This window comes from Cervus canadensis, chromosome 21, assembly GCF_019320065.1.
Source record: "Cervus canadensis isolate Bull #8, Minnesota chromosome 21, ASM1932006v1, whole genome shotgun sequence".
Taxonomy (NCBI): domain Eukaryota; kingdom Metazoa; phylum Chordata; class Mammalia; order Artiodactyla; family Cervidae; genus Cervus; species Cervus canadensis.
This window is the reverse complement of record NC_057406.1, coordinates 6,778,264-6,799,029: the sequence shown is the minus strand read 5'-3', so window position 1 is coordinate 6,799,029 and position 20,766 is coordinate 6,778,264. Positions and strand designations below refer to the sequence as shown.

Sequence of the window (20,766 nt, the reverse complement as noted above, 5' to 3'; positions counted from 1 at the left end):
GGGCTTTTTTTAAAGAAAAATGAGAGCATGTCCTGGAGTATAGCCCTTAGTAAACCGCTCAGAAACTGTAGTGGAAGATGAATAGGTGCTACGAACCGCTTTTTAAAGCCAGGAGACTCTCCTACCTTGCCTGACACTTGGGCCACCTGTTACGCTCATCCAGACACTCTGCATTCTTTCCTCTTTCATTCATCACATACCTATTGAGCAACGACTAGATACCAAACACTTTATTCTTGGCACCTTCACTTGGATGGTCAAAGGCGTCTCAAACAGCACTGGCTCCAAACACCTGCCAATTTCATATCTCAGGTAATGGCAACTTTCCTTCCAGATGCTCAGGCCAAATCGTTAGAGTTCTCCTTGGCTCCTCTTCCCCTCACTCCCTACGTCCAGTCTCTCTGCAGACCTAGTACTCTCCACCTTCAAACCCCACGCTGAGCACTCCCCCCCCCCCCCCCCCCCCCCCCCCCCCCCCCCCCGCCCCCGCGCATGCTGAGGAATTTCCCTGCGGTCCAGTGGTTAAGACTCTGTACTTCCACCGCAGGGGGCGCTAGTTCCATACTTGGCTGAGGAAGGAAGACCCTGCATGCCCATGCAGTGCATCCAAAAAAATAATCTGGCCATCTCTACTCTCCCAACCCCCATCACATCTTCCCCGGATTACTCCAGCATCCTCCTCACTGGTCTGCTTCCACTCATATTTTTTTTCTTCTTAGCAGCCAGAGAAATCCTTAAAAACATAGCTCAAGACCTCACTCAAAGGCTTCCCTGGTGACTCAGTGGTAAAGAATCTCCCTGCCAATGCAGGAGACACGGGTTTGATCCGTGGTCCAGGAAGACTGGACATGCCGCACAGCAACTAAGCCCAGGCGCCACAACTATTAAGCCTGTGCTCTGGAGCCTGGGAACTGAACTACTGAGCCCACGGGCTGCAACTGCTGAAGCCTTCTCACCCTAGAGCCAGTGCTCATCAATGAGAAGACACAGCGATGAGAAGCCTGCACACTCCAACTAGAGAAGAGCCCCAGCAGCAATGAAGATAGAGCACAATAAACAATTATTTAAAAAAAAAAACAAAAAAAAACCTCACTCAAGACCTGGTGATGGCTGTTCATTTCAGTCTGGAGTACCAACCCTCACAGATTTACAAAGCCCCACCCCACACATTCTAACCCAGTATCCTGCGGCTCCTGCCACTCCCCAACACACACACACACACACACACACACACACACACACACGCCTCCTTTCAGTTCCTCAAACACAACAGGTCTCAGAGCCGTTGCACTAGCTGTTCCTTCTGCCTGGAATGCGCCTCCCTCCAGATTCTGGCATGACTGGCTCCCTCCTTTCCTTCAATTATTTCTCAAATGTCACCTAGGTGAGGCTTACGGTGACCAATCTATTTAAAACTGCAACCTTCCCACCCTGGCCCCCCCACCATTCCCAGACTCCTTGCCCCTGCTCTGTATTTTCCACAGAACTTATTGCCTCCTATCCCATATATTATGGTGTCTATTAGTAACTGAATAAAAGTTAGTGGGGGAGACAGTTAATAAACAAAATAAAAGCATAAATGTAGGGAACTTTTTTTTTATATAAGTGGTTAGTGTTATCATGCAAATACAAACCAGGGATGTGGTAGAGACCTGCAGACAGGCTGCTTTCTCATGGCTGGGGAGGGGACAGGAACTGAGGCCTAAATAATATGAAGGAGCTCGGAGGAGTTAAGAGCCCCGGGGTAGCGTTGGGAAGCAGGAGCTTCTTGCAGGAACTGCCACGGCCAGAACTCTCTAGAGGTGACAACCAGCAAGTTCATGGGCAGATGTTGTGAGCTCACCAGGCTCCCCGGGCTGTCAGGAAAGCCTCCCCAGTGTTTGGCTGTGCACTCCTGCGTCCTTTTCCCGCAGGCCTAGCTGTCCACTGACCCCAGGCAGAGCCTGGGCGCTGAAGATGGGTTGCAGGCTGACAGGAGTGAAGGGAGCAGAAATGGATAATCCCCCCCACCCCGGAAGCGGAGATCCAGCCGACTCCAGGGGGCTGGGTTGGGTGGCTGGGTTGGGTGGCTGGGAAGCTGGGCTGGGCCTCGTGGACTGGGTAGGAGCCCGCCCAGAGGAGGCGTCTGGGCCGAGGCCGTCCCAGACTTGGCTCTGTGCGAGAAGTGGGCCGGGCGGAGAGAGGGGGGCTGGAGAGGGGGAAAGAGAAGGTCTCGAAGTTCTTGGGAGGTGGCCTGGGTCCGAGGCCCCCGGATGGCCCGAGGTGGGACTTCGGGTTCGAGGCCGGCCACCGCCGACCATCACTGGGCCTCACGCCGGGCACGGCCGGCCGGGCCTCAGTTTCCCCCCGTCGTGGATCGCGGGGCCTACTGAGTCGTGGGCGGGGAGGGGTGAGGGCGGTAACTCGAGCCGCCCAGGCGGGGTCTCTCGGCTCCCGCGGCCACGTTTAGCGGCCCGGACGGACGGAGGCGTGGGGTCCGGAGTCAAAATGGCCCCGGACCACCCCGTGGGCCGCGCTCCGGGGCTTCGGGGGCGTGGAGGTGAGAGCGGGCCCGGCGGGCTCGGGAGGAGGCGGCCCCGGGAAGGCGTGGCCCGCGGGGACGTGGCGGGGCCGCTCCCCGCGCGATGGGGAAACCGAGGCGGCAGCCGCGCCCTGAGTCTGCGGCTCTGGCCGCGGAGTTCCCGGTGAGGCCACACCGTTTCTGGGCGACAGCGGGTCAGACCTCCCCCCGCCCCCCCGCGGTGGCCATGGCCAGTGGGTTCCACGCCCCAGCCCGCCGCTCCTCTAACAAAAGAATCTAGAAAAATGCGGTGCAGCGGATTCCCGCCGGGGTTGAAATGCGGGCCCCGTTAACCCGGCTACCGGGTGGGGAGGAGACGCCCTTCCCCGGGGAGGGGAGGCAGTTAGCTCGGCTCAGGATCTCCTCTCCGCGCCCCAGTGCTGGACGGCCGGGAGGTGAGGCCACTGCTCAAGGAACCAACCAACTGTGTTTTTCTCTTCCTTCTCCTCCGACCACCATCGGAGACCGGCCCCGCCCCCATCTCAGGACCCGGCTTGCTTCTCCATAGCCCTTATCAAGACGGGTCTTCACGTTATTGAATTTATTTTAAAAGACATTAATTATTGTTTATTTTTGTCCTTTTTTTTTTTTTTTTTTTTTACAGTTTGCCTCCCCCTCGGAAATGTAGGCTCTAGGAAGGAGGGGCTTTATTTTGTCCACTATTGTATTCAGTTATTTTAACAAATACTTTCTGAGGGCCTCCCCAAGCCCTGCAAGGGGCTGGAACCAAGTCCAGTTGGTTGGTTCTAGACATTCTGGGGCTGGGGACAGCGCTGTAAACACAAAGGAGATCATTGTGGGATGAAGGCTGCTGTTGGGTCACCTTTGATCAGACCACCTTCCTGATCAGGACCACCTTACATATAGTCATCAGGGCAGGCCTCTCAAATTAGGTTACTTAAAGACCACAGATAAACTATGTGGCAAGTACTAAAAGGGAAAAGCAACAAGCTATGTGGGCACTTAACTCTGACCTAGCCTTAGAGGGCAGGGTGCTGAGGTCCAAAGAGTGATGATCAGGACAATGGGACTCAGATCCTTAAATTGCTTTTAAGTGCTGGGCCTGGGTGGACCTGTGTGTATGTGTGTTTTGGGCAGGGCAGTAGATTATCAGGGGTCAGGAAAGGCTTCCTGGAGGAGGTGGTGGTTTCATTTGACCTGAGGCTGAGTAGGAGTAAATCCAATCCTTTAGGATGGATTGACTGTATTTGAGAATTCTTTTGCAGGTGTCCTGGAAACCACGAGGTCGAAGGGCTGAGCCGTGTGGCCAGACAAGAGAGGCCCCCACCCCTGCCCAGGGAGCTCTGAGGGTAAGTGGGTCACTGCCAGGACTTGCCCCCCAAAGAGGTGAGGGAATCAGGAGACCAAGCTCTGCTTCTCATTGGCCATGTGATCCTGGGAAGTTCACCTTCACCGTTCTGGTCTCAGTTTTCTGTGAGTCAGGAGAACAGTTGGATTATATGCCACTAGTGTGGGCTTCCTTGGTGGCTCAGATGGTAAAGAATCTGCCTGCAACATGAGAGACCTGGGTTCGATCCCTGGGTCGGGAAGATCCTCTGGAGAAGGAAATGGCAACCCACTCCAGTATTCTTGCCTGGAGAATCCCATGGACATAGGAGCCTGGCGGGCTGCAGTCCATGGAGTCACAAAGAGTTGGACACAACTGAAGTGACTTAGCACACACGTATGGGACATCAACACTTGGTAGCTGAGGTTGATCTTACTCCACCACGCCCTATGTTTGTACTTGTTACCGAGAAGTTCCCTATCTGAATCCACACTGATCAAGGAATGAGGCAGGCCTGCCCCACTCCAGCCCTATCTGGCCCTGCAGGCAGCAAAAGGACAACTGTGCCATTATCAAATGAAAGGCCAGCAGGGACCCACGGAAACCCTGGATGGTTGGCTTCAGGGTTGGAGCTAAGGGGCCCTCAGATTAGGGGGTGACATGAGCACAATGGTTTTTATGACTTTGCGGTCCATTTCAGCCCAGCTGATGCCTTTTCCTTTGGGTTTTAAAAAGCTGTTCACAGCCCTGCCATACTTCCTGGTCTGACACAAATGACATTTTCCTTTTCTCTGAGTCCTCTGATATCCAGTTTTTTGTTTTTTTTTTTTTTTGCATGATCCTCACAACCCTTAGAGAGCAAAGGCAGGAAGACTAGCCCATTTCACAGATGGAGACACTGAGAACCTTGGGGCACAGAAAGTAAGAAGAGGCCACGGGGCTGGGGCCCAGGTCTTCTCCAGAGCCAGTACTCTTTTTCCCACTGGGTGCAAGGGCTGCCTCCCTCTCTGATCGCTGTTCGCCTCTGTCATCTCACAGTTCTCATGGGAGCCATGAAGCTGAACGAGAGAAGTGTGGCCCACTACGCACTGAGCGACTCCCCTGCAGATCACACAGGCTTCCTGCGCACTTGGGGAGGCGCAGGGATGCCACCCACCCCCAGTGGCGCTGGCCGAAGGTGCTGGTTTGTCCTCAAGGGCAACCTGCTGTTCTCCTTTGAGAGTCGAGAGGGCCGGGCCCCTCTGAGCCTGGTGGTGCTGGAGGGCTGCACGGTGGAGCTGGCTGAGGCTCCCGTGCCTGAAGAGTTTGCCTTTGCCATCCGCTTCGACGCTCCTGGGGTGCGCCCACACCTGCTCGCGGCAGATGGGCCGGCGGCCCAGGAGGCCTGGGTGAAGGCGCTGTCTCGAGCAAGCTTTAGCTATATGCGCCTGGTGGTGCGCGAGCTGGAGAGCCAGTTGCGTGAAGCCCGCCACAGCCTGGACCTGCACCGCCGTTCATCCTGGAAGGCCGTTTCCAGCCGCGGCAAGCCCCAGGCTCCTGACCGCTGGTCTCCTGGCCTGGAGAACGGCCACTCCCTCTCCAGAGATTGCAGCCCAATGGGCTTGGTGGAAGAAGGGGGCAGCCGGCCAGCAGGGCGGGGCTTGGCCGAGTGGGAGCTGCAGGGCCCTGCCAGCCTCCTTCTAGGCAGGGGGCAGAGCCCCGTGTCCCCTGAGACCTCCTGCTTCTCTACCCTGCATGAGTGGTACGGCCGGGAGATTATGGAGCTGAGGCGGGCCTGGCTGCAGAGAGCCCAGGAGAACCAGCCAGAATGCAAGGACCAGGACAGACCCTGATCCTGGGCCCTTCTGGGGGTCCTTGTCCTGCTGGTCAGGACGCCAGGGCCAGTGCTTTTTCAGGAGTTTAAGGTTTTACAGGTTCTTTTCTTTTTTTTTTTAACTGGTTTCTGAAGTTGCTTTTGAGGTGAGCTCTCTCCTTCCTGCTTTTTAGGTTTTTCCCTCAGGGAAAAACCAAGTCCACCTTCATGCCTAGAGGGAACTGAGAAATCATTAACTTTCAACCCATTTATTTCCTGAGGCCCAGAGAGGAGACGTGGCTTGTTCAGCAGTCCCAGAGCAAGACTCAGGTCTGCTGACTCTGCACTGGACTGCCCCTCTCTCAGGGGATATTAATGAAGTGGGTAATATCATATGACCACAGGCCACTCCGCCTTCACCTATACAATTCTACAGTTTCCAACATGGGGAATCTTGTGTAAATACCCGAAGTTGCCTGCAGTGTTGGCTTGAGGGACTGACATTGTCAGAAAAAGTGGATTTACTGTGTCACAGGGGTTTCTGGGGCCTGGCTCCTCCTGAGTGGTGAGAAGATTGAATGTGGGACCCCTATCCTGCAGTGAAGACAGGGCCCTTTGGAGGGAGAGGGCCTTTAGTTAGCAAAGAGGGATTTATCCTGATTAGAAAGTGTTAGGGCCCCTCTTCTTTCCTTGACTGCCCTGTCAACAGATGGTGCTGGTCACTGCCCCAGGAGGGGTCAGTAGCTTTTCTGTTAGCAGAAACTCTGTCCTCAGCTGCCAAGTGGGAAGCTGACGTGGGCTCTCTGGGAAAGTCAGTGACTTTGAATTTCAGTCCTGGGCATTCTAGGAGCTTGGACATAGGATTCCTGGCACCCTGTGATAAACTCTTCTTTCTTGACTGGGCCCCTAAAGGTATTCCTGATCCAGACACCCCTAGGAACTCCTTTAGTCTTTCTTATTACCCAGTGTGTATCTGCCAAGACCCTCTGGTTCCTACTCTCACCAGCATGATGCCAAGCATTTTCTTTACCAGTTGTTCTCAGAGGCAAAGTGACTGGGTAGACAGGGCCAGAGGCCGACCAGCCTGGCACCCTAAGGATTCTGGTGGCAGCGACTGGATGGAAGATTCAGAGCCTCATCCAGTATATACAGTCTTTCCCTTCTTAGCTTCTCTCCCTCACTGGGGTCTTATGGGGTCTTATGAGGCCTGACGAGGGGCCAGCTAGACCTAGAGCCTTCGGCTTCAGCTTAAGAGCCTCTTTCAGTCCAGGAGGCTGCGATGCTGCCCAGGGTCCAGGACCTGCTCCGAGGAAGCTAGGTTTGTTGTTTGTTTCCTAAGAAGAGGGGCTACCTTCCTAGCCCTGTACGGGAGTCCCACAGCCTGTGTCTCTTGTTTTATACACAGATATTATAGGTTTTTTGTTTGTATTTCTTATTGTTACAGTGCTTTTTATATGATTAAAAACACCGTGTTTATTACTCGTATTGGTTCCTTTTTTAGCAGTTTGTGTGAAAGCCCCCATTCCCCCCCCCCCCTTTCAGATATATTTTCCACTTTGTTGTACATAACATATACCGTGGCATGAAATAAAATTCCAAAATCATTTAAGTAGCACAAGTAATAAATTTTAATTGTATTTTTAAAATGTTTTAAAAAAAATACGATAGTTTGAAGTTCAATTAAAGTGGTCTTTCATTTCAGTAACTCTCTGCTCGAACAAGCCTTGGCTCTCCTGGGTGCCACAACAATAACCGAAATCTGCAAGTTTCACAAGAACTACCCCAGTCAGATGGTCCCACCCACCAAGCCTGGAATGAGGCGTGTACCCGGGCCTTGGCGTCATCCTCGTGACGTCACCATGTGCCGCAGCAGGAACTAGGCGCACTGCGCAAGTCTGTGAGCCGAATCTCTCGTCCGATCTCTACAGTCTCGCGAGGCTTAGGGCGGCGTTCTTCCCGAGCGCGTCACTGCGGCCTGGCACTGGGGTTCTGGGACCCGAACTAGGGGCGGAGCTGGGAGATGGCGTCCGGAGCAGCTCGGTGGCTCGCATTGGTACGCGTCGGATCTGGGGCTTCCCGGAGCGGACTGATCCTGAGGAAAGGTGGTGATGTCTCTGCCGGACGGAGCTGCTCAGGTCGTAGTCTGGTACCGTCGAGGTCAGTCATCGTTACTCGCAGCGGCGCCATTTTGCCCAAACCGGTGAAAGTGAGTGTCTGCCTGGAGGCGGGGCGAAGGGGCCGAGGCCAATCATTGTGGGGAGTGTGTGCAGGTTGACGCTGATTGACAGGTGCAAAGGCCAGTCGAATGACTGCCTTAGACCGGAAGCCGGATCAAGGACAAAGTTTTGCGCTGATGCACTGCTAGTTTTGACAAATGGGAGGAAGTGGCCGGTTTAGTTAGTGGACGTTGGTGAGCTGGGTACAGGGAGATAGAAGATGGGGGTCGAGAGCGGAAAAAGACGGCACTTTGCACTAGCTCATCCAGAGGAGCGCAGTGCCCTGGCTGTTTGGAGCCAAAGGAGTCTGCTTTATGCATACAGTATAGACAAGTCTTGTAACTTAACTACTTCGTAGTTGATGGGATGAAAAACGCATTGGTAAATAAATGGTTGGTGGGAGAGACCTTATCTTTTTGTGAGTTTGGACCTAGTATTTAATTCATGTAACTAGGTGTGCCGGGAATTATTACAATCAGTGTTTTTACAAATGAAAAATGAGGGGCCAGAGTAGTGAAGCCAGTATGCAAAGCTAGCAGCTGAGTTAGGTTCTGGGATTCAGATTTCCTGTTGGTACAGCCCCCACCACGTCCTGTTTTCCCACTACTGAGTGTTAGTACATGCCCTCAGTACCCTTGGAGTTTTTTCAGTAAAATAAGAACAATCCCTTATACAGAATAAGTTTGCTTTTTTTTTTTTATTCCAGGGCTGTGTGAGAGTTACAAAACAAAAACAAGTTCTTTTAAAGCTAGTGTGGCCAACGCAAGCTTACACAGAGTGAATTCAAGCCTGTTTCACAGCAAGAAACCGGATCCATGTTAGGCAAGAGCTGCCTTTATAAAGAGGCACGATTGAAAAAAAAATTTTTTTTGAGGGGGGGGAACCCCTGTAGAGAAATAATGAGAGGAAATGTTGAGATTTTATTGAAACTTCTCAAGTCTATTTAAATAGCTAGTCTTTTACTATAAAGACATACTCAGTTTTCAAAATACACGTTTCTAAAATGTAATGTGAAGTTAAATTGGTCAGGCACCAGGGAACCAGTTAAAGAACTGTACAGAATATCTCCACTGTACATGTTCATAATTTTGTAATCTGCTTGCATGTATTTAGTGACTTACTGAAGCAAAACTGAACTCTTATTTCCCTAGTCCACCTCCTAGTATCTTCTCACCTGTTTAAAAGCATCTGCAAGTAGTTAATAGCTCTTGCCCTAATTTGGACACAACTGAAGCGACTTAGCAGCAGCAGCCCTAATTTTTAGATGTAAGAGTGCCTTGTATTTTTCTTTCTGATGTACAGTTTGGTGGCCATAGAATCACTTTCTCTCTTCTTCTAATCATTTTTCTTCCTCCGAATTTTTTCAAGGACTTTAAAATCAGGTTGCTTATGATGAATCTGAGGTCCACAGGAGGGAATGCCCCTGAGAGGGCCAGGCCTGTGGTCTTGCTAGAGTGGGCACTGGAGCTCACAGCCACCACTCTGACCCTCTGCAGATGTCCTTTGGCCTTCTCCGCGTGTTCTCCATTGTGATCCCCTTTCTCTATGTCGGGACACTCATTAGCAAGAACTTTGCTGCTCTACTTGAGGAACATGACATTTTTGTTCCAGAGGACGACGACGATGATGATTAACAGGTAAGATCTGCTTCTCACCCCTACATGGACCAGGAGCGGGAAGTGGGGTGGAGCATCTGAACTGTGATGTGGTTTGGACACTCCACGCAGGAGCACAGACTTTTAATGAATTTACACACTTGCTGACTAACATCTTTTACGTCACCTTTTCTCTATGTTGGATGAAGGAAAGTATCTTATTGACTTACAAAATTCACTGGGGTCTCTTCCAACCAGGTTGAATCCCAACCACCCTTTTCTGTTTGCCCTTTGAAAGTGTTAGTTGCTCAGTCGTGTCTGATTTGTGACCCTGATGAACTGTAGCCCTTGAGGCTCCCCTGTCCGTGAAATTCTCCAGGCAAGAATACTGAAGTGGGTAGCCATTCCGTTCTCCATGGGATCTTCCGTTCTGACCCAGGGATTGAATGCTGGTCTCCTGCATTGCAGGCAGATTCTTTGCAGTTTAAGCCTCTGGGGAAGCCCAGTTGCCCCGTATGTACCTTCAATTCTCTCAACCCACAAACTTTGTAGACAATTTAATATGCTTTACACACCCACCACAGCTTCATTTCATCAGCTCCACATTGAAATTTAGAAACTCCAGGCCCTTATCGGTGAGCTCGGGTTAGCAGTGCAGTCTGTGCGCAGGCACTGCAGCCTGGCTCACACACTGCTCACACACCTTCCCCAGGGCCAGTTCCATTCAGCCTTCTTGTGTTGACTGCCCCAATAAGTGCTGATTGGCTGTATTACTTCTGTAAATAAGAACCCTCCTGACTCTTTGGTCTGGTTTTTAAGGCTTGCCATGATCTGGTCACACCTGTTATTCCAGCCTTATCTTCCATATTCCCAACCACATACCTATCCCCAGTTATTCACTATTTCTTGAATTCCCCACACTGTTACCCACTCCCAGGCAGTAGCCCATTATCCCTCCCGACCGAAAGACTGTTTCGCACTGTGCTTATTTCTACCAGTTCTTCATTATCTTTGATGAAGTCTTTCCTCATTCCTCCACTTGAAAGTGACTGCTGTGCCCCCTTACTGATCAGTACCGCTTGTGGTATTCAGTATTATACGCTTAAGATATACCCTAAACTCTACTCGACTACATTCTTGCTGCAGGAAACATGTTTTTTTTTTTTTCTTTTTAAAATATCTTTGGGGCCCCAGTGCCCGGTCTCTGGTGAATGTAAATTTATGAATGAATAATTGAATGTACTCAAAACTCCCTTTCTCCTGCCATGTTTGGTAGAACCTCTGTGGAATTCTCTCTCAGTATATGGTTAGAGGTCTGTTCTGTCAGCCAGCTCATTGCTGCTTTCCTTTTTTGCAGGGCATGGAGAAAGGACAGAAAAGAGAAAGCCCTAACTTAAGAAATGGTGATGCTTGCAGCCTCTCCTCCTTTCCCGTCAGTAGATGGGCCCGGGGAAAGCCCTCAGCCTCCCAACTCCAGTGAAGACCCCTACACGGTCTGTGACCACAGCCCAAATCCCCAGGCTCTGGGAGGTTCCCGGAGATGTGCTGTCCACTGGGCATAATCAGGTTATGAAAAACCATAATAAACATCAACTCTGTGTCACTGAATGATGGCTGAAGTCTCTCAAGTCGGCTGTAGCTGCAGTTTCTTGTCCCTGCTGTCCTGTTTCTGTCCGCTGAACAAATAGGTCTTTGATTTATAACCCAGGGTCTTCAGGCCCCTGTGGATCCACAAAGTAATTTGGGGAACCTGGGACAAATTTTCATTATTTATAAAAGCCCAACAGTTGCACAGGCTAACTCAGGGCTGACGCTTTTGTGCTGAGGAACACTGGCTAGCTATCACATGCAATCAGAAGCAGCTTTGAGTGTTTAAGTCAGTCCTTGAGAAATACCACTTTTTAGCAAAACATGGGTTCTTTAGCTGAAAAAATAATAAAGGGGTTGTTGGTGCTGAAAAATTTGGGACTCCTCAGGGTGATTGTATCTATAGATACTGAAGCCCCTTTTCCAGCATTTTGACTGTCCAGGGATGGACCAGAGACCACCACCATCCAGAGCCAACAGTTCTTTAAGTGGGGTCAGAATGTATTCCTGTCACTTGAGCTACACCTCAGTTTACAAAGGGAGTATTTCTGTTCCGTGTGTGCACTGAACAGCTGTGTCTCTAGCAGAATGCCTGAGAAGGAAGTTAACTTCATCTTAAGGACCAGCATTGTTGCAAGTAGATGGCTAGGCTGCTGAGCAGACATTTTCTTCAGAACCCAGGGAAAGAGCCCAGCTTGTCAGCTCCACCTCTCAGCCTCTTAGTGCTGCTCTAACCCTTTCCAATAGTAAGAGCTGGTTAATTTTGGATAATCTGTGCCATTATACCAAGCTATCCACTCCTGGTGGCTGTAGAAACAGCGAAGTTAACGAAGCCATCTAGCACCATAACCCAGAATGACAGTTTCTGAGCAGATGGCCTCTTCCTTCTGTTTACCGACATGCAAGGCTCGGAGAAAAGAGAATCTAATTTACTGGAAACACCACACTTCAGGAAAAGGGAAAGAACAGGTGGTGTGTATACCGGACCCAACTTGTTCAGACAAAAAGTGAGAGACTACAGAAGTAGAGCTTCCCACTGGGGAACCAATGGAGTATCTTGAAATGACCATCATATGTTGAGTTTATTTTTGCTTTAAAATATTTAAATATCAACATGCACCTTTTCCATTGAGTGATTTCACGGGTCGTGCCCAACATAGAACTTGGACAGGAAATCCTTTGGCCTTGGTGCTTCTGTTTCATGGAAAAATCGCATAACATGTGTCCGCTGCTTCCACACTTTAATAGTTTCTTCCAGCTCCATCTTTCCCTGTACAAGTGAGGAGACAGGGCTCAGTCAAGGGTGGCTGGGTGGAAGTAATACAACACTGAAGGCCAAAGTTAGATCATCTCTTGCACTGACTTGTTGAGTGACCTTGGGCAAGTAATATCGCCTGTCCAGACCATAGTTTCTGCATCTGGAAAATGAGGTGGTGGACTAAATAATCTCTGAGGCCTGTCAAATATATATATTTTTAACCCTCTGGCTGACTGGTTCCAAGGGGATAACTTTTGGTCACCAGGCCTCTGCCCCATGACTGCCTAACCTGACTGGCTTAACATGTACCATTCTTTCCACGTTACTTACTGGCCCGTGCTGAAGTTGCCACTGATGCTAGTGAGACAGACCAGAGAGACAGAATCAAGCCCAGGATCTGACTCCACTCACTCAGCCAACTGGCCTGCTCTTCTGGCTGTAAACTGGCAACGTGGTGAAGTGGTAACTTGCATGGATGAGGTTCAAGAAGAATTCAAACTTCCCTCTTTCTTTTTTTAGTTTTAAAATGCAAGCCCCAGTGAATTTTCCCTTGAATAATCTTATAATCTATTTAACCAGGTGAGAACCTCCAATCAATTGTTCCTTTGAAACACTATAGATAACAGTTGCTGACCCAGTTGTTGCTTTTAAATTTGGGTGATAAAATATTCATCTGGAAAGCTCTGGACAAGTTGGCTTCTCTTTTAAATCAGTCAGGGAGAGTCAGTTACCTTAATTACCAGAAGATCAACCACCCTGGGGTCTGTCACGTGCGCATTCTTCTTAAACATTTCCCGGACTTTATCCCGTCCCTGTTTCACAGAGATGTCTAGCTGGAATAAATGCACTAGAGAGAAAACATGATTCAGGGTAGAGATGGTTAAAATGTGTTTTTTAAAAATTGAGTCAATGTCTACTCACTTAATACATAGGTTGCCCATTCACTCCATTCACCAAATATTAGCCAGAGCCTAAGCTCGGTACTTGAGGATGTGAAGAAGCTTGAGATGTGGTACTGTCTCAAGAGCTTACATTTTGTTTGGGGAAACAAGCCCACTGCATTTGAAGAGGCAGCACAGCACAGCTCAAGAGTACGAATAACCTGGGTTCAAATCCCAGCTTTGTCGTCTATCAGCTATATGATTCTGTATACGTTAAACTTCTCTATGCCTGAGGGTATTTATTTACTGGTGAAATGAGGAGGAGAGCAACACATACTAACTCCAGAGCTGCTGTGAGGATTCTATGAGAGAAGGAAAGATGCTTAGGCCAGTGCCTGGCATGGAATAAGCTCTCAATAAATGTCAGCATTATTGTTACACAGAACAACTGGCAAGAGATGCAGGGCTGACATTAACGTACAACGATACGGTATAGGTTTGTGTACCATGCAAACTTAAGAGCTGAGGGAGGCTGCTGAGTGTGCAGATAGGGAAAGGTGTCAATTCAGCAGGCAGTTACTACCATATTAGGTTTACCAGGGGGAAGGAGAGGGAAATTTAAGATCTAACAGCTCCTGCTTTCTAGGTCTTAAATCCCCAGTGCAAACACTGCAAAAATCACAATATTCAGTAATCCCTGATTAAGTGCTAAAACAGTGGGACAGACTCAGTGACCTGGGAGTTCGACAAAACACACGTATGTCTTTGAAAATTAGGTTTCAGTCATTTCATTCTCATCTCTGGCAGTTACCCTTCAGTGGATTTGCTGATGACAAGGACATGAACGGAGTCTTGTATGGTAGGTAGATGGGATACGGAGGGAAGAAAGGGGCACATGAGGCTAAGCAGAAAGCATAACCAGGCTCATAGGCTAGAATGAGCACTGTGGTTGAGGAGACCAGTGGGCTCATTGGTGAGAATACCCTGCGGTATGGCCATTCCTGTGACAGGTCCACTCTAGTCTATGGAGCTATCACAGCCAGCTCTGAAAACCACGAGGGCCATCTCATGACTGAATTAACCAGCAACAAAGCGTGAATCTTTAATTATACAGGTAGCTTAGTGACAGCAATAGAAAAATAAAGCTCTGCTGAGGGAAAGAGCATGCTAGGCTGACTCAACCAAAGAATAAGCAACAGCAGAATCTAACAGGAGAAACTGCACCCCAGCTTTACAGGAAAGTGTTAAAGAACTTGTCTCCAGTGGAGTGCTGGAGCAGCCTGCCATGATGAGCCAATTATACACAGCTCTTCCCAAATGTGCCGTCAGCAACTTTACTGAGAGTCTAAAATCAACCGTGGGGGCAGTATTCATGGCACTGAAAATGGCAGGGGCTTTCCTGGTGGTCCAGTGGTTGAGAATCCGCCTGCCAATGAAGGGGACACAGGTTTGATCCCTGCTTCGGGGAGATCCCACACACGGGGGCAACTAAGCCCTTGCGCCACAACTACTGAGCCCACGCGCCGAGAGCCCGAGCTTCTGGGCTAAGAGAAGCCCGGGCACCACGATGAAGAGCAGCTCAGCCCTCTCACGGCAACCAGAGAACGTCTGAGCGGCCACAAAGACCCAGCACAGCCAAAAACACACCCCAGTATCACATCAGGAATTTTAGAAAAGAGCCAACAGAGAGACAATAAGACAGAGACACAAATTATTGCAAACCAACATGGATCCTGAACGTTGGAATCTTACCACTAGAGCACTGTGGGGACTTGCCTGAAGTCAGACAACTGATCCCTGGCAAACAGAGGCCAAGAATCCAGGCTGTTGGTTCTTTAATTTACAATTAAGGAAAGGAGTATGAGGAATCGTCCCCCTGGTATCAGTGCTTACCTTTCCTACATTTTCATACTAGAATTCGGTCCAACCTCAGGAGAAAAAACCAAGGTACCTCTATGCACACGAGCGGAGCTGGTGTCCACCTGACTCCCATTCCCCAAGGTCTCCCGAACCACACACCAGTGCACTGGGCGTATGAATCTTCTCAGGAAAATGTTCACAGGCACAAAGGCAAAGTTTTGCTTACAATGTTGTTCAAAGATCCCTGAAAGTCCCTCCTGTCAGGTTAAGAATCCTTGTTTCTAAAGAGACAAATTCTATAGCTTTGTCCCAGCTGTCCTCCTCCTATCCCACCCCCCTGAACACACCCCTTCACCCTTGAGACAGGCTGAGGGAAGGCAATCAGGAACAGCTAAGCAACAGTCTGCCGAACTGTTCTTTGGTCTAAATCGGTGGTCGTCAAACCTGTGATGATTCTGCCCGCCACAACACTTGGCAACGTCTGCAGGCATTTTTGACGGTCAGAGGGAGGGGGAAGAGTGCTAATGGCATCACTGGGTGGAGGACAGGCATGTTGTTAAACATCCTACAAGGCACAGGGCAGTCTCCACAACAAGGAACTATCCAGCACAGATGTTGCTGTCGAGAAGCCCTGGTATAAACCAATTCCAACTGTTCCTTCTCAACTCACAGATTCCTGGCTTACTCTTTGAATCCTGAATATTTTAATTTCAATTTTAAAAGCATCTGCGAGGCTCAAAAGGAAGATATGAAAGTGCCCCTTCTGGATGAAGGTGACTTCCACGGTGTGTGTTTTCCTCAAGCTACTGTTAAGGCTTTTCTGAGTCAGGAAGGCTCGACACATGCGGAAGGATGACACTGGTACGGTTCTCAGTCATTTGCTCCAATTCATTTTGGGAGCATTTATACCAAGTGCCAGGAGATCATTAGATGGGAAGGTAGCATGGTGTGATGAAAAAGAGCATGGGATCTGGGGTCAAATGAGCTGGGTAAGGTCTCCACACCATCATGAACTATGACCTTGGCTGGGGTACAACTCCTCAGTCTGCTTCCTCATCTAAAACATAGGAGGGAAAATAACCTCTGACCTAACTCCTTTACAGGAATGTGGTAAAAATCAAGTGACAACATCTTATTAACAGTAAAGCACTGATACAGATGTTAACTGTTACAAATTTCAGCACTTATTTCCCATACCTCTATTATGTTTGGGGTTTTAATTATCTGGTTATATGCCTATTTTCCTGAGTAGACCATAAGACTCTTGAAGGCAGGGTTGTGTTTTAATCACTTTTCTATCTCTCTAGGCATCTGGTACTGACCCTGTAGTACAAGAAGTACCCAGTAAAATGGAAATTAAATGAATAGTTTCTATAGAAAGTCTTCTGTCACACTGTAACCAGCAAGCAGCATGTATTATTTTTTTCAAAGGAGGGAATCTGGGGAGGTTTTTGTTCTGTGCTTCCATGCAGAGGCAACCACCCAGGCAAATGGCAGTCTGTTCCAAGTGTCCAGCATAACTGGGCCCTGTGAGATTCAGGGAAAACTACAGCAGGAGCTGAGCAGACAATCAGGGTCTGATGGTGTGATGTGAGACAAGCTTATGTGCCTCAGTTTTCTCATCTGTAAGACAGGGAAACAACCAGAACCCACACCACAGTGAGGCATTTGGCACAGTGCTGGGCCACATGTTTGTGTTTCAATGAATGCTGTGTGTGTGTTCCGTTACTCAGTCGTGTCCGAATCTCTGCAGCCCCACAGACTGCAGCCCACCAGGATCCTCTGTCCACGGAATTCCCCGAGCAAAAATACTGGAGTGAGCTGCCATTTCCTCTTCCAAGGTATCTTTCCAGCCCAGGGATTGAACCCGGGTTTCCTGCATCTCCTTGCATTGGTAGGTGGATTCTTTACCACTGAGCCACCTGGGAAGCCCCAATGAATGTTGCTCAGGCAAGTGTGTACACTGGCGTCACGATATCCATCACTGGGGATTTCAGCTGAGGATCCGAACTAGGATTGGGAATAAGTAAAAGTATAGTATTGCTAATTACTAACATAATAATTATTATGCAATTGTGCAATCTCAAAAACGACAGCATGATCTTGGTTCATTTCTAAGGCAAACCATTCAATACCACAGTAATCCAAGTCTATGTCCCAACCACTAATGCCAAAGAAGCTGACGTTGAACGGTTCTGTGAAGACCCACAAGCCCTTCTAGAACTAACACCACAGGCAAGTTTGGCCTTGGGAGTACAAAATGAAGCAGGGCAAAGACTAACAGAGTTTTGTCAAGAGAATGCACTGGCCATAGCAAACACTCTCTTCCAACAACACAAGAGGCAACTACACATGAAGCACAAGCTGGAATCAAGATTGCAGGGAGAAATATCAATAACCTCAGATATGCAGATGACACTACCTTTATGGCAGAAAGTGAAGAAGAACCTAACAGCCTCTTGATGAAAGTGAAAGAGGAGTGTAAAAAAGCTGGCTTAAAACTCAACATTCAGAAAACTAAGATCATGACATCTGGTCCCATCACTTCATGGCAAATAGATGGGGAAACAATGGAAACAGTGACAGACTTTATTTTTTTGGCTCCAAAATCACTGCAGGTAGTGACTGCAGCCATGAAATTAAGATGCTTGCTCCTTGGAAGGAAAGCTATGATCAACCTAGATGGCATATTAAAAAGCAGAGACATTACTTTGCCAACAAAGGTCCATCTAGTCAAAGCTCTGGTTTTTCCAGTAGTCATGTATGGATGTGAGAGTTGGACTATAAAGAAAGCTGAGTGCCGAAGAATAGATGCTTTTGAACTGTGGTGTTAGAGGACTCTTGAATGTCCCTTGGACTGCAAAGAGATCCAACCAGTCTATCTTAAAGGAAATCAGTCCTGAATATTCATTGGAAGGACTGATGCTGAAGCTGAAACTCCAGTACTTTGGCCACCTGATGCAAAGAACTGACTCATCTGAAAAGACCCTGATGCTGGGAAAGATGAAGGCAGGAGGAGAAGGGGATGACAGAGGATGAGATGGTTGGATGGCATCACTGACTCAATGGACATGAGTTTGAGTAAGCTCTGGGAGTTGGTGATGGAAAGGGAGGCCTGGCGTGCTGCAGTCCATGGGATTGCAAAGAGTTGAACACGACTAAGTGACTGAACCAAACATGATAATTACAATGATGAATGTTAGATATGAATGAATGTTAGTTATTATCAATACTTTTACTTATTCCCAATCCTTAGTTTGGATCCTCAGCTGAAATCCTGTGATGGATATCATGACACCGGTGTACACAGGCCTGAGCAAACAAGCTACAGATCACTGATCCTCCCCACAAAGGTGTTGCACCCCCTGGAGCTCCCCCTACCTGGAATCTCCCCTGCTCTACAGGCTCCTGTAATCCCCTGGTTTCTCCTCCTCTTCTCAGGACCCTCCTGACTCTGGGCTTATCTTCTCACACTATTTGAGGGACAGTCTTGGAGGGTGTTGGTTCTGAATTAACTCAATATCTGGGTTCTAGCCTCAGCTCAGCCATTGATGTTTTACCCTTTGCAAAGTACTCTTCCTGTCATCTGGGTCCTGTCCCCCACCTCCTGTCCTCCCTGCAACAAGAAAACATTCTTGGGCACCCACGAAGTGTTCTGCCAGGCAAACCTATTTTTAAACATCTGCATTTGAATACACACACCACCTCACACACTAGCTACTATACACTGCCCTACACTTATCCATCTGTTCCCTGGACGTCTGTGAATTTGTAGTCCCCAGGGATCACTCGTTTCTCCCTTCCTTGTATCCTCTGGGTTTCAAGTTTAAATTCTGATCCTTGATAACCTCTTAAAAAGTCAACCTGAGGGCAGTGACACTGGGGAGCAGACACAGCTCTCATACAGTAAAGAGCTGGGTTCTGCATGGACAGTAAGCCCTATAAATAACAGTAACAATAACAAGCAGCAAGAGGAGCAGCATTTAATGAGTGTCTAAATGTCAGACCCTATGCCAAGTACTTTAGATGCATAAACATTTAATAGAGCAACTCTCTGAAGGCACTATTATTATCATTCTACAGATGAGGAAACTGAGGCATAGTGAGATGAAATAGCTTGCTCATGGTAACACAGCTAGTAAGGGCCAGGGTTTGGAGGCAAGTCCACATAACTACATTCTACTGCTTCTCACACACAGGTACGGAAGTGGCAGCCCTGAGAGCTATGGTGCTCAGGTCACTTAAAAACGCAACTCCTCTCAGACCACCAGTGGTGGCCTCCATTAAAACACACTTCTCCAGGGGATCTTTCCAACCCAGGGATCGAACCCTGGTCTCCAGCATTGCAGGCAGATTCTTTACCGACAGAGCTAGCAGGGAAGCCCTAAAAGACACTAAGTCAGATTAGACAATTACAAAATATCAACAGTGCCTGATATTTGTACTGCCCTTGACAGTTTGCCCAACTTTTCTTTGGTCAGGGACACTGGGCAACAGCACTGATGGAGATGCCAAGACAAAATCTCTCTGAACCCAGGGAACTTATGTTTTAATCCTTCAGGAGGTCAGACTGGCTCTCTGACATCTAAATGAAGACAGCGGTTCTGGTGGGGGCAGGGAAAGGAGTTCCTATGGAATATTAGGGGCCTGTGGAGCTAGGTAAAAAGATCTGGGAGACTGCAGAAGGAGGCCACCTCACCCGGAGGGACTGGAAAAGGCACCACCGTCTTACTGGATGACCTTGGGAAACACTTCCCTTCTCCGGTACTGCTTCTCTGCGGTGGATGTGGGAACCAGGTGATCGCTGAAACCCCACAACCCCTTACCTATATAACCTAATGAAGAGTCTGTAAATACATTCAGGAACTCGAGTTGGGTTCCAGATCCACCAGGGGCGGGCCCTCGGCCTTGCACAGATCACTTCGACTCTAAGTGCCTCGAATACTTCATCTACAAAACGAAGTGTGTCACTGACAGTCCCGGCTCTCCCTCCCAAGGGTTCAGGAAGAATTAGGGGGCCAAACAGCGAGGGCGCCTAGAAGCGCGGCTCCGACGCACAGCACGGCTGGTCTGACCCCCGAGCCGCCGCCAGGTCAGGTCCACCAAGGCTCGTGTGACCCTACTCGCCTGAAGCGCTCGGAATCACCTCTGCTCAAGTTGGTGACCTCAGCTCGGCCCGGCAGAAACGGGAGGCCGGGACGGCTGCGACCTTGGGCGGCTGCCTCCCGGACCCCGCGTGAGCCGCTGCCTCTCACCAGTGTTCGGCACCTCCCGATACCAGGCTCGGTAGAGCTCGCGCACCCTCCGCTTGGCCTCGTTCATATCCCGACTGAAAATGGGCTTCACCGAGGTGCTAGCCGCTACAGCAGCTTGGCGGAGTCCGCTCGCCGCCATCTTGCTGAGAAAATCACTTCCCAACTCCACCTCCGTTTCGACCTGTAAGTGCGGCCGAGGGACGAGTCTTTTTTCTCATTGGCTAGAACTTAAAGTCCCGCCCCGAAATGCCACTGCTGGGCGGGAGAACGGCTACGGGGCTCTCTGATTGGCTGAGAAGCCACTCTCTGGGAGGAGATAGGCAGGTGTAGGCTGCGCATGCTCACCTGCGTAATCGTAAGGTCGACCGTTGGGCGTCCTAACTGTTGCCCGACCGCGCTGACAGGGGGCGCTCAGGCCCAGACTGGCGGCAGTGCCGCGAGCTGGCCCCCTGGCTGCTGACTGGCGTCCACTGC

General features: G+C 49.4%; 3 protein-coding genes across 6 annotated transcripts; 2 read left to right on the top strand and 1 right to left on the bottom strand.

Moving 5' to 3' along the window:
* Positions 1 to 2,180: 2,180 nt before the first annotated feature.
* PHETA2 (PH domain containing endocytic trafficking adaptor 2) lies at positions 2,181 to 7,119 on the top strand. 4 transcript variants are annotated; one of them, XM_043440315.1, is made up of 3 exons: positions 2,181 to 2,262; positions 3,787 to 3,870; positions 4,887 to 7,119. In XM_043440315.1, the coding sequence occupies exon 3, from the start codon at positions 4,892 to 4,894 to the stop codon at positions 5,678 to 5,680; it is 789 nt and encodes a 262-aa protein (XP_043296250.1). In that variant the 5' UTR covers positions 2,181 to 2,262; positions 3,787 to 3,870; positions 4,887 to 4,891; the 3' UTR covers positions 5,681 to 7,119. The 4 variants fall into 4 exon arrangements, with proteins under 4 accessions (XP_043296250.1, XP_043296248.1, XP_043296249.1 ...); XM_043440313.1 differs by lacking the exon at positions 2,181 to 2,262 and adding an exon at positions 2,282 to 2,539; XM_043440314.1 differs by lacking the exon at positions 2,181 to 2,262 and adding an exon at positions 2,550 to 2,684.
* A 240-nt stretch (positions 7,120 to 7,359) lies between these two features.
* SMDT1 (single-pass membrane protein with aspartate rich tail 1) lies at positions 7,360 to 11,059 on the top strand. The gene is made up of 3 exons (XM_043440318.1): positions 7,360 to 7,846; positions 9,353 to 9,493; positions 10,809 to 11,059. The coding sequence occupies exons 1-2, from the start codon at positions 7,661 to 7,663 to the stop codon at positions 9,488 to 9,490; spliced, it is 324 nt and encodes a 107-aa protein (XP_043296253.1). The 5' UTR covers positions 7,360 to 7,660; the 3' UTR covers positions 9,491 to 9,493; positions 10,809 to 11,059.
* Positions 11,060 to 12,101: 1,042 nt separating this feature from the next.
* On the bottom strand, positions 12,102 to 20,505 carry NDUFA6 (NADH:ubiquinone oxidoreductase subunit A6). The gene is made up of 3 exons (XM_043440317.1): positions 20,293 to 20,505; positions 13,028 to 13,143; positions 12,102 to 12,308 (listed from the first exon to the last, which is right to left on the bottom strand). The coding sequence occupies exons 1-3, from the start codon at positions 20,429 to 20,431 to the stop codon at positions 12,177 to 12,179; spliced, it is 387 nt and encodes a 128-aa protein (XP_043296252.1). The 5' UTR covers positions 20,432 to 20,505; the 3' UTR covers positions 12,102 to 12,176.
* Positions 20,506 to 20,766: the final 261 nt, after the last annotated feature.